The sequence below is a fragment of the Varanus komodoensis genome, unplaced genomic scaffold, assembly GCF_004798865.1.
Source record: "Varanus komodoensis strain SLA01 unplaced genomic scaffold, ASM479886v1 scaffold67, whole genome shotgun sequence".
Classification (NCBI taxonomy): domain Eukaryota; kingdom Metazoa; phylum Chordata; class Lepidosauria; order Squamata; family Varanidae; genus Varanus; species Varanus komodoensis.
Window position 1 is genome coordinate 3,404,255 of NW_025336308.1, and position 12,592 is coordinate 3,416,846.

A 12,592-nucleotide genomic window follows, 5' to 3' on the forward strand; every position below is an offset into this window, starting at 1 on the left:
CTGCCAGGCTTTATGCAAGATCTTTTATACTGCCCTCTAGACTGCTTAAAACTTTATACTATTCTTTATATTTTAATTTGTTAGAGTTTGCAAACCACCGGAGGGCTTCATCTATAGTATAAAATGTAGAGCATAAATTACCCATTAAGAAAAGGGTGAAATGAGTATTGCTAAACAACCCCAACTTCATGTAGTGCTTAGTATGTTGAATTAGAACTCCCCACAGCAAGGTTCAAGTCCCCATTCATAAAGCTTGCAGGATGATCTTGGGCCAAGCACTCAGTCTAACTACTTCACAGGTTGATGTGAAGATAATGAGAATGTATGCCACCTTGATATGGTAGGATAAAGCTATCCCTATTTCAGGTAACCACCAATGAATGCCTGTTTTCAGTCACCCTGCTCATTTTTGAATACAAACCTGTTTCAGGTGTTAAATGCTTACAGATCTCTATCTGGAAGGATTAACAGTTCCATTCAAAACCACATACAACTGAACTAATTAGATTTAAAGCTAATTTAAGCCTTTTGAATTCAATAGACCTGAAGCAGTTTAAGGCAGATAGTGCCTTTACAGCCCCATCCATTATTATGTTAAGCCACTTAATTGGTTTTAAACCAGTTTAGATCTATTTACCAAACAGACATTGTGGCAGCCTGGAGGAGAGAGATTATAAGAGTGACTCTGCTGGTTAACTTGTTGACTAGACTTTGTTAGAGTGACTGCATATAGTGACACTGGGGGAGAGGGAGATACCTGGGCTGAGGTATTATATCTGTCATAGAAGTGCAGCACATTCCTCTGATTTTTTTAGCATTATAATACATTGCTAAATGAGAGACCAGCCCGTTTATTTTTGCACAGCAAAAAGCCTCTGTTAATTTAGCATGGTGTAGAGGTTAAGAGCACAGGACTGGAAGGCATGAGATCCAGGTTCTCATCCCCACTCAGCCTGGAGCTCACTGGGTGACTTTGAGCCAGTCGCAGACTCTCAGCCCTCACAGGGTTGTTGTGAGGATAGGATTGAGATGAAGAGGGGAATTGTGTATGTTGCCTTGAATACCTTGGAAGGAGAAAAGGTGAGGTATAAATATAACATGCAATAATATATTTTAGTAGCATGCCAACAATTCTGCTTCAGGATAGACAAAATATTCATTCTCACAACACATTTCAGCTGTGACATTTGCTGCCTGGAAATATATCCACTGTTCTAGATCACTTACAATCCTTAAGTGGGTTTTTAAAAGTTAGTATAACAATATTTGAAGAGCATGCTCATTCCTGTAGAACCAAAGTGCCCTCTTTAATTGGTAGATTGATAAATGCACTATATAACATTACCTAATTTGGTTTTGATTGAATTAGTACACCATTTACAATTAATCTCCAGATTAAATTGAATTGCAGTTATTGAAACCTTCTAGAGCTAAACTGTTAGCTCAATTTCACTGCTGAATTCTATTTTGTCACATGTATTCTGCCCTGCACAATTTTAGAAGCCTTTACACATGGCAAAGGTGAAGTAAGAGGACTTCATGTGTTTCTCTGTTTCATGCATGGAGATGGGTATGGAGAAGACAAAATTATGCAGGCTGTGGAAAAACTGGATAAGGGGATGTCCCCCCCCCCCAATTTCTCTTAGTACTAAAAGAGAATGATTCCATGAAATGTTAGAAAGTCGGGACAGATAAAAGGAAATAGGTCTTCACACAGTGTAGACTAACATTATGGACATAATGTCGTGATAGTTACCAAAGTAGATGGCTTTAAAAGTAGTTTAGATACATTCATTGGGAAGGTTATCCATGGCTACTAGTACTTAAGAGGTAGTATGGTGTAGCGGTTAGAGTGCTGGAATGAGTGATTGGGAGGTCTTGAGTTCTAGTGGGGCGACACTGGGCCAACCAGGGACTCTCAGCCTAATCTAAGTTGCAGTGGTGTGGTTGTGAGGATAAAATGGAGCTTATCTCTGGTCTCCACGGTCCTTGCTAGCTCCATGCTTCTATGATTCTCTGCTTCCTATTCTTTAGCTATATACCTATCCATAATAACTTGGCTTATTGTATTAGTCAGGTATACTATGAAAGCCCTGATGGCCCTGTGGGGAAAAAATTGAGCCAGAGTTGGTTCAAGCAGCTCTGATCGCCTCCTTAGTTTCCCTAGTGACGGGAGCCCTGTCCTTGATCTAGATTGAGAAGCAAGGGGCCCAGTTCGCACATAAGCAGCGCAACCGTGTGAAGATAGGGAACAGGACTGAATGCTCCCTCAGCTGATGAGGACCATGTAATCTTCCCAGCTCGGAGGGCAGCTCAAAATTCCCCCAGTAAAGATCCTTGGAAATGTATCAGCTTTCTGTAAAACAAACTACAGAGAGCTATTTTCTGAAATAGCATGCCTTTGATGTTACAAAATTTCTTGACTTGGCCATGAGTCAGTGCAGAACAGATTTTTTTCTGCACTGACTGGAGATAGTAATGGATATGGGAAGGCCAAATGGATTGCAGAAAATCGTCCCATCCCCCCCCCACACACAAAAGATTATATTGCAACAATGAGACTTACGTACATAACTCTCCCCCTACCTAGACTTTTGGGTTTTGCTCTGGCTAATCTTTGTTCTCCTGAATGGAGGAGAAAAATGTTTTCTCCATTTTCTTTTGCCAATTAATTCCTTCCCTTTGGCCTTTTTGACCATTATTCACTAAGATGTAAAAGTAATTTCGTCTTAGGGGATGAATTATGAGCGAGCATTCATGAGCCAAACAGTAACTCTTCGTATGTAGGAGAGGTAGAGTGTAACTCAACATTTTAATAATTGGCAGTCTGTTTGAAGAAGGGAAGGACAAAGAATATTTCTTCCACTGCTGGTGTTGATTTCAAGGCCAGCTTAGCCCATGGATGCCCTTTTTGCATAAGTGAGAGTGGAAAGAATATAGAAGGCCTTGCAGGACATAACAGTGAACCACTTGTTCCGTGATCATGACAAGATCAGCAGCAGCTGCGTAAGGGTAAGAGCTTGTAAGATGAGTATCTACTATTTGATTCTCTCTCCTCTTCCTCCTTGCTCTGCTTTCATTTTCTCACCATCTGTGCTCCCATCTATCTGTCTCACTATTTATTTACATTCTTTTTGCCCCTACCACATTTCTTTTTCTTTTCGTTTGGATTTCGCTTCCTGTAAGTGCTTGTGTAGCTTTACTTCCATGTCTTTTTCATTATGGTCTTTTCGAAGGTACATTTTCAAGAAACCTCTACCTATTTCCTCTTTTAATTTTAATTCAGTATTGCAGTGGTGCAACTAAGGCTGGGCCTTGGAGCCAAGTCTAGGGACATGCAATCTATTTCTGCCCCAACCCGCAAATGTTCACCCAAGATGCTAACAGTGGCAGTGCCTGAGCAAATTCCATTTGATTCCTGCACTCTTAATTGGGGTGTGATTTAACTAAGTTTAGAATGCCCAGGGAATAGTTCTTTTATGAATAGCAACAAAAACATTAGCTGATTTATTAACATCAGGAATGTAGAATAGTGCTGTGTGTTTGGGGAAGGTGGTCTGGAAGACAAATATATTAAGCACACAGCTGACATGGACCTCCCTCTCATGGGATAATTCAGTCAAAGATGCAGCAGCATCTACCCCTTCTTATACATTTTCTGCTACTTTCTTTATGCACATTCATATTTCAGGAGGGTCAGACCATTTGCTTCAGCTTGGAATAACGGTCACACCTTGATTCTATATTCACACAAATGCTGAGAGACCAGAATCAGAGGTGACTCCACATCCCTGGCTGACTCCTTGCTCACTGGGATGGCAGAAGAAGGCAGCACATTGGCAAGGTTGCTCTATAGGGAGTGAGGAATCCATCCTCTACCACTCTTGGTAGCCAGTTTGGTGTAATGGTTGAGAGTGTGGGGCTGGGACTTCAGCGATCTTGGTTCTAGTTCCCACTTGGCCATGGAGCCAACTGCGTGAGTACCTCAGAGGGCTGTTGTGTGGATAAGATTGGAAACAGCAGCAGGAGAATGGTGTAAGCTGCTCTGACTTCATTGTGAGAAAAAAGTGGGATATAAATCTAATAAGTAAATTTAATTGTCTTTCTTATACACGAGTTTTCAAAAATATTACAAAGAACCAGAATCTTACTGGGACTTGAGAAAAGACTGAATAAATACTTTAAGGAACCATTTGTCCCTTCACCAAAAAGCACCCAAGTGAACTTAGTTCATGTAAGGGGAAAATAATGGGTCCTCTCAGGGGTATCAGTTCAAGAATAGGAAATTGGATAGAACAGTTCTTGCAATGGGAGGATGTAATCAGTGGGTTTTCTGAACTATCTTGACTAAGATGAGTATTTTTCCATTTACTCATAACTTCTGTGAAATCAGGGGTGAGCAATGAGATGGCTGCATTTGTGGATGATGATTGAACTACTTGGAATGGCAGAAGAAACCCAATTACATAAAGCTTAATGGCAGTCTCCTTAAAAAAATTCCCCAAGCAGATTATAAAGAGCTCCAGCAAAGATCAAAAAGACTCCAAGAGCTTTGGCTGACTGGGCAACACAATGTCATAAATAATTTAATAACATGACAATTGAGATCAAATGAAAATCTGGTGGTGTGCATTGAGGCAAACATCCCATCTTCTAATTTCAGGTATGTACAGAAAGAATCTGAGCAAGTGAACACCCACCAATGATAGGGATGGAGAGAGCATGCTGGAATTGTCAGCACCCATATGAATGGCAAGCGATTGCTCTGTTAGGAAATGAAGCCTTTGTAGACATGGTTTTAAATTGACCCATGGTGCAGCTACATTTGGAAAGCTGTGTAAAATTCTGGACATTCCTCCTCAGGAATGAGATTGTGTGGGGCTGGAAAAGGTACAAAAAATAACCACAGTGATGAGTCAAAGCAACTTCTCTACAATAAAATGCTTGAGTGTTGTGCGGATATTTAGTCGCACCCCCTTATCTTCACAGACCTGTGAAGTAACTTTGACTGAGACACCTTAATTCCTGCTCAGCCGTGAAGTTTAGCAACTAATTTCGGGCGAATTAATCCCTCTGTCAGCCTAAGCTACCTCATTTAAAGGGGGGGGGTGTGGTGGGGGGGGGAGGCTGACTACGAAGCTTCGCAACGATCCCGCGTTCCATGGCCGAAGTTTTAGCCCGGACTTGTTAAGGCCGGAACTGTCCGTCCGCGGCTCTTGGTTTCCACCGGAGATCTTGACGCGTTGCGCGAAGACCGGCCGGCTCGTCACGACAGTGCGCTGCCCCTTCCGCCGGCACCGAGAGGGCTCGGGCAGGGGCGGAGATGGCGGCGGCCGGCGAGCTGGTGTCGTGGTGCATGGGGCAGCTCCGCGGCGGCTTCGGGCTGGATGTTGGCGAGGAGCTGGTCCAGTGAGCTGCGGGAATAAAAGCGGGCAGGGGGACGGGGCGGCCGCGGGGGGCTGTTGTCGAAATCCGCCCTCGGGGCCAGCCTTGTCCGGGGTGGAGGAACAGGGCGTGCGGGCGGAGGGGCGAACGGCTGTGTTGGCCTCTTTGGACCCGACGGGCCAGCGACGCTGGTGTGGTTTGCTACTTCATTTCCTGGCAGCGTTTAGCAGCTTTAGGACAGGCAGAAATTCAACAGATGCAGACGTTGCACGCCGCCTTTCTGTGAGGCAAAAGCCTGAGGGCGCTGCGGCGGTTGGGAAGATAGAACTGTGTGCCACATGAGCTAGTCTGCTTTTCTAAGTGCAGTTGAGCATGTTTTAAAGATCTAACTCCCCTTCTGTTCAGCCTCTGTATGGGGAATAACATGAAGGAAAGAGATTCGTCATTTGCCTGAGGTATATTGTAAACATCAGCAAGTAGATCATAAAGCAGTCCGATATCTGTTGGTTTTTTTTGGTTGTTGCTTTACCTTCTTTGTGGAAAATCATGAACTGTTGCAAAAATAATAAAAATAGCAGTATTTGATCCACTGATTAGTATCATGTACCTTTAGTCATGATTTTTCTTTACAGTACAATTAGTTAAAAAAAACTCTGGAAAGCAATTACTTTTTAAATTGGGAATTACAGCAGGTTATATATGATGCCATATTTTATATGCTGATGCAGTGAACAAGGAGTTCTTATAGTTAATATATTTAAGCCAGCTAGGAAAAACAAGCTTATTTCTGTTCATTAACAAACTGTTAAAAGTGTCAAGTGGGGAGGGGTCAATAGTAGTCAAAAAGAGCTGGTGTTTTGAGTCACCAGTTGTTTAATGGCTTTTTGGGCTTCTTCCTGACAGCATCATCTGGAAGTAGTAGCAGCTGGTAATACTGATGTCTGTGTTTGAAGAGCTCCACCTGCTGATTTCTGCAAATGAAACTATTTATACTGTTAAAGTCACAGGAGGAAAGACTAAATGGGGATATTGCAGAGTCATCTAGATTTAACTCCACATACTTAACTGCATTAGAAAGCCCTCAGTATGGATTTAATCTGAGCAGAAATCACAATCTCAGAATCTTTTGGGTCATACAAATATTTGCTCCAAACTGGTGGGGGGTGTGCTTGGGTGTTAAAGTAACTAATATGGTTTAATATAAGCAAATGTAAAGTGATACATATTCAGGGGCCAAAAGATGTGTGTTACCGGGGTGTGAGCTACTAATGAATGAATGGGAAAGGGAACTTGATGACACGTTGGAGAGCGCAAGTCAGTCATTATTTCAATCCAGCCTTTCCCAACCCAGTGTCCTCCAGGTGTGTGGGTCTAGGCACCATTGTCTTCATCCAGTGGAGAGAATGGCCATGCAACCAGGGAAGGTGGAAGTTATAGTCCGACAGGTCCACAAGGCACCAGTTTGGGGAAGGCTGGTCTCATATAACTTTCACATGGCCCACAACAATTTCATTGCACCGGTAGTATGTGGAAAATGCAGTTTGTTTTTTTAGTGAGAAATTCCTCCAGTTTGTTTCTTTTTTGTTCCTTATTAGGTATATCTTGTCTATAGAGCATGAGGAAGAGATCCGAGAGTATGTTGCAGACTTAATCCAGGGGACTGATGGCAAGAAGAAGCACTTTATAGAGGAGTTAGTAGCCAGGTGGCAAAAGTCCTGTCAGCCAACATCTGATCTTTTGCCACTGTGTCGGAAAAAAGATGGTGAGTGCAGAAAATGAGGCAGTAAACAGAAGAATAGCTGTTTAATGCTTAAACAGAAACCTGCACTTTAATTATCCAATTATCCCTGATTCCAGTAAAGATGTGTTAGTGGAAAAAAATTTAATGGAGACCAGTGCTCTTCATCTGGAACAGATTAATCATAGCATGATTTGCCTCTTTCTCATCCAGGAGTTTAGGGTTGTGATGTTGTTGTTTGTTGACCTTGATCAACAGCTAATGATGTGCTAGAGATGGTGGGCCTGCAGATGGTTTGTCATATAACTTCCATTAGCCATGCTCAGTCCATAGTCACAGATCATGAGAGTTACAGGCCAAAATGTTGTGTGTATTGCGAGGAACAAGTTATTCAGTTGTGACTTAGAAATTACAGGGAGGGAAAGGAATTGATTTGGAGGCACTTTGCTTTTTCCTGTTCTACACATAGATATTTTAGAGGCTCCTCGGTCAGGAGACCAAGCCAAGAAGGGAAGGCGTAAAGGAAGAAACAAACTGGAAGCACCGGTTTATATGGAAAATGAACAGCCTGTAGAAGAAGTAAAAACACCACTTGATTTAGCCAAGGTGGGTGCATTCATTGTCCGCCACTGGGACATGATTACTTTGTGGTGCCTTTACAGGAAGGTGGAAACATCACTTTCAACATAGCAATGTCATTCATGGAATATTTTTACGTTACACTTATCAGCCATGGGAAGCAGTGAGGTTACTGATTTTCACCTGTTGAGCTTTTGATACTATTTGGAGGCAATCCATGGGGGGTGCCTGCAACCAGCTGAACTCAGTGGCTTACTGGTGTCATGCGTGGGGCGGGATGAGCTGATGCGGCTACCTCACTGCCATGTTTGGAGGACGAAGGAAGGTGGCTTCGGTGCTGCCAGAATGTCACTTCTTGCAGCACTGGGCCTCTCCCTGCCTCCTAAGCTCATTCCCTGAGGCTGTTCTTACAACCTCGGAGAAACAGCCAGCAACGTTCTTTCCCTACCAGCTGCAAGGGTGGGGAGGGGGATCAAAACGCAGACCTCACAGTCCAAGGTCAGGACTCTTTCCTGACCCCAGATTTGGGAATCCAGAAAGTCCCTTGCCCTCTAGGTGCTGTCTCATGCCCATAGGATCACTCTACTCATTTATTCCCTCACTCATTTTAGGGCAAAGCCTTGCAAGGCAGCTTGCAAAGGATTATGAGCTTCATTGTACTAAGCAGGGATATGATGTATCTAAATGGTAATGAGTATGATTCACTTTCAGTCAAGATTCCCAGTTAAATTGGCTTTATCCAGCCACCTGTTGTCCGTGCCCTCTCCAAAATAGTTCTCTGCCCTTAGGCCTTCCCTGACCTGTTCAACTTGCTTTACCAATAGGACTGTGCAGCTTCCAAGCCTTTCTGTTTCAGACAGGTTTCAACTGTCCCCAGTCTGGGGTCCTACAGTTCCTGTTATCCCCAGCCAGCAGGTCTGGAAATGATGGGAGTTACAGTCAGCTCCTCTGGAGGTGCCAGGCTGGTCTTCACTCTGTCCTCTAAAGCTGTTCACGTCTGTATGACAGGCTGTCCTTCGGCAGTTTCATGGGAGAATGATGCAAGCACAGTGGTGAGGCCGCTTGTTTCCCTCTTGGGCGCCTCGGCAGTGGCTATTGGCAGCAGGAGGGCAGGGGGTCTCGCTGGAACTGCATCGAGGCACTCAGTTCGGTGCCTGATACTGAATAGGTCATGAGTGCGGCTTTCCTTTCCTGCGCCTGCAGGCAGCACGCACACTCGAGAACTCTCAGGGCTGCCTGGGCATGAAATGCTGGCATGCCCAGCACTTTGATCATGGGCACGTCTTCCTCCCAACTAGATGCCTGCAGTCTTTTCAAAGTCTCATGGAGACAAAAGCTCCATACAGCTGAAATCTCAATCACTGTAGAAAGCGGCATTTCATGCTTGGTGGAATGAGTTTGGCTGTCACAATTCTTTGGTCTGTTCATGCGAATCTCATGATACAGACTGCATGACCCTTTCCAGTCTTGTGGTGGCCCTAAAGCAGTCATGTTGATGGGTGAGGGAAGACTGTGGGCAGGGGGTTATGTAATATCCTGCTTTTGCCATCCAAACTGGAGTCGCACCCAGTTAACAAAACCATAAAATCAGTGTAACATGCAGCCAAGAATGATTAAAATAGGAATATCAAAACTGACAAAAGGCTAATAAACAGGAAAGCTAAATTAGAAAAGGCAACCGAAGCAGCAGAAGAATCAAAATGCTGGAAAAGTAAAGTTCTTGGGATGGTGCCTCCCTCTGGGGCCCATAGGCACAGCCACTTCTTTTCACCTCTGCATGGGGAGGGGCTGCCCTGAGCTCCCAGATTTGCACCAAGCTCAGACCAAACAAGAGCTGCTAAGAGCTCCATTCCAGCTGACGCTGTAAAAGACGTTTTTCTCTTCTGCAGGCTTCTCCTGTGTCTTTACCCCCTGCCCCACCAAACACACTCTAGCAGGAATTATGGGGGTCCATGGAACAAATTAGAAAATAGCCTTCCATGTCGGAAGTAGTTGCCCTGTGGAGAAGACTCTCTCTTCCCTATAATGCAGTCTTTCCCAGCCTGGTACCCTCCAGGTGTTTTCAACCGCAATTCTTGAACGTTGGCTGTGATGGCTGAGAGTGAGGTCTGAAGGGCGTTCTCTGTTACTACATAAAAAGTCCCTGGTTTACTTTAAAATGGCAAAAGCAGGAAGGCTGCTCCCTTGTGGTTTGGCCTGCAAGAGAAAGGCAGACAAGTACACGGGGAGTGATATAAGGATGATCTGCGCTTTTCTGTGGACATCAGATTGCAGTACAGTCACTCAGTCACAGCACGCTGAGGGGGTCGCTAGGACATCTAAGAGCTGAGTGTGTGTTGCTCGGTTGGTTCTGGTGTGGGAAGTTGCTGAGACCCAGTGGAGGACAAAGCACATCAATCAGGTGAAAGCAGGTGGCGTGTGCGGCATCATTTTATTTGAGGCATAAGAAAGTCTGAGTACCAAATGGTTCCTGCAATAAGATAAAGGTTTGCTTGGGGGCAGGGGTCGTTCTGCCATGACGCAACCTTCCTTAATCATTACATCAGCCAGAACAAGCTGCAAAAACAGGCAATGAATTCCAGGATATTTCTCTGCTCCCCTTTCCTCTCTAATCCAACTCTGTCTGGACATACATTTAGGCTCAGGAGATAAGCGGCAGCAGCAGTTGCTCCTCCAAGAAGAAGGCAAAGTATGTCAACTTGTACGCAAAGGAAGGCCAAGACAAACTGGCGGTCATGCTGCCAGGGCGCCACCCTTGCGAGTGCTTGGCCCAGAAACACAAGCTCATCAACAACTGTTTGACATGTGGGCGCATCGTCTGCGAGCAGGAGGGCTCTGGGCCTTGCCTCTTCTGCGAGACTCTGGTATGTCACCGTCTCTTGCATGCTGTTTTCCCTATGGGCTGCCTGCTTAGCAGGAACTGGCCCTGCACAGGGCTGGATTTGCCCAGTGCTTGCTTTCTTCTCCAGGAAAAGTGGCCAGATGTTCTATTCTACTTATCAATTATCTTCACTGCCCAACAGGTCAAGTTCTCTGGACAGGGTCCAAGTAAGCTAAATTAAAAACACGATGTCACCATGAAACAGAGTAAATTTAACACAGACTAAAATTGACAGCAAGGGGCAAAAAACAGCATAGCATAAAATAAACCAAAGCAAAAAACTCAAGCTGTAAAACAATTTTTTAAACACTTATGTCCCTTTTGGAGTCCAATTTTTCAGAACAAAATTTCTCCCCAAGCAGGAAGCTGCTTCTCATTTTAACAGAGTCCAGTATGCAGACTTCCTTCTGGAAAAATTACTCTAAACTTGTCCTCGCTCACAGAGATGTAGTTATTATGGTACATGTCTGCCTTTATGTTATGAGAAGGCATCTATAGCCAGGCTTCTGCTTTTCTCGAATGTTCATCAGGTTGTGCAAATTAGAACAACAGCGAGAGCTTAAAGCGCAAGGGGAGAGCGCAGGCACCTTCTGTTGGTTTGCTGAAAAGGGCAGTCAGGATTTGTGCGCTAGCAGCACTGAGTTTTTTTAAGGTGGTGAAATCTGCCACTGTATTGACTACCGAAGTGCTAATATGCTTCGTGTGTGCATAATAAAAGAACAAAGTTTGGGTGGAAAGTGGTAGTTCAGGAAGATTTTTGATAACTTAAAATCTCATTTAACATTGAGAAACATGCAGGAAAGAATCTCTTTCACAAAAAAGAGCTTTGCCTGAGGCCAAACCTCAGAGTGCTCATTCTGTGGCACTAACAACATGTTCTCATGAAAAATAGAGGTCCTTATTCCCAGTGCTTCTGTTAACTGGTAATGATGTTGTTAATGGGTCGGGAGGAAGGGGGGCATCAAGTGCTCCATGCTGCCTTGATTCCATTAGTGGCACTGTAGGCAAAAGGCTCCTGAATGAATTTTATTGAAGCTTTCCCTACTTACATGCACCAAAAGTGTATTTAAACTTCAACCAAAAAGGGGCAGTAATACTCCATAAACAATAACAGGCTTGACTGCATCCATCAAATGGACATCAAATCTGGACTGCATCCATCAAACCCTAAAAATGTTTTAATAAATAAATAAAAATGTGAGATCTTCCCCTGGATAACTAGCCAAGTAGCTAGATGAAATAGGGATGCAGGTTCTCAGTAAATAGCCAAAGCAAAAGCTCATGCACCAGTCCCAGGGCTTCCTAGTGCAGTAGATGTCACTCTGGGGTGCGAGAGGTAGCTCCGGCTTGCACCGCATCCCAAGTGGAGTTCCAGAGGGCAAACAAGCAAGCTCAGGTTTCACACATGGCTCCATGCATTCAAGCTGAAGCTGTGAAGAGCTGCCAGTGGGGAAAAAGGAGAGCGGGCAAGAGAACCCCACCCCCATGCCTAATTAACATCAGTGGAAAGATGCATAAAAATCGGTCTCTCAAGAATGAAGTAGGGAGTTCAAGCAGGTGGCAGCTGAAGCCCCTTGCTCCCCTGCAGGCTGCTAACAGCAGTTCTCATGAATGCCCATTGCTTGTAATGCTGCACGGAGGTCTCTGCGAGGCGCTGGGAGGAGCTCATGCTGACTCCGTTACAGGCTCTCCCAGGTATCCCAGTACAGAAGTCCAGAAGATTTAACAGGGTTACACTCTGCCCCACCCAGCACAGGTCATCCCACACTGATTTTGTGGCAAAAGCAGGCTTACATCCCCGATTGAAATGGATCCAGAACACACATTTCTCTATTCTCCTTTAGGTATGCACGAAAGAAGAGCAAGATGTCTTGCAACGCGATTCCAACAAGAGCCAGAAGCTGCTGAAGAAGCTCCTGGCAGGTTAGTAGATTATTGGAGGAGATGTGCATGCAGGACCTTGTTGCATGACTCACGTTGGAGTTAGACATCCAAAGGAAATTCTCCCC

At 44.5% G+C, this 12,592-nt stretch overlaps 1 protein-coding gene across 3 annotated transcripts in view; it reads left to right on the forward strand.

The window, feature by feature from the left end:
* The first annotated feature begins 5,289 nt into the window (after positions 1-5,289).
* Positions 5,290-12,592, forward strand: part of TRIP4 (thyroid hormone receptor interactor 4) — a 34,711-nt gene continuing 27,408 nt past the window's right edge. The window contains exons 1-5 of one of the 3 annotated variants that reach the window (XM_044450591.1): positions 5,290-5,409; positions 6,981-7,147; positions 7,593-7,729; positions 10,342-10,566; positions 12,428-12,506. In XM_044450591.1, coding sequence (XP_044306526.1) covers positions 5,324-5,409; positions 6,981-7,147; positions 7,593-7,729; positions 10,342-10,566; positions 12,428-12,506 — 694 coding nt within the window. In that variant the 5' untranslated portion in view covers positions 5,290-5,323. Of the gene's footprint in view, positions 5,410-5,581; positions 5,841-6,980; positions 7,148-7,592; positions 7,730-8,040; positions 8,755-10,341; positions 10,567-12,427; positions 12,507-12,592 lie in introns of those variants that run through there. The other 2 variants (XM_044450593.1, XM_044450592.1) reach the window with 2 other exon arrangements.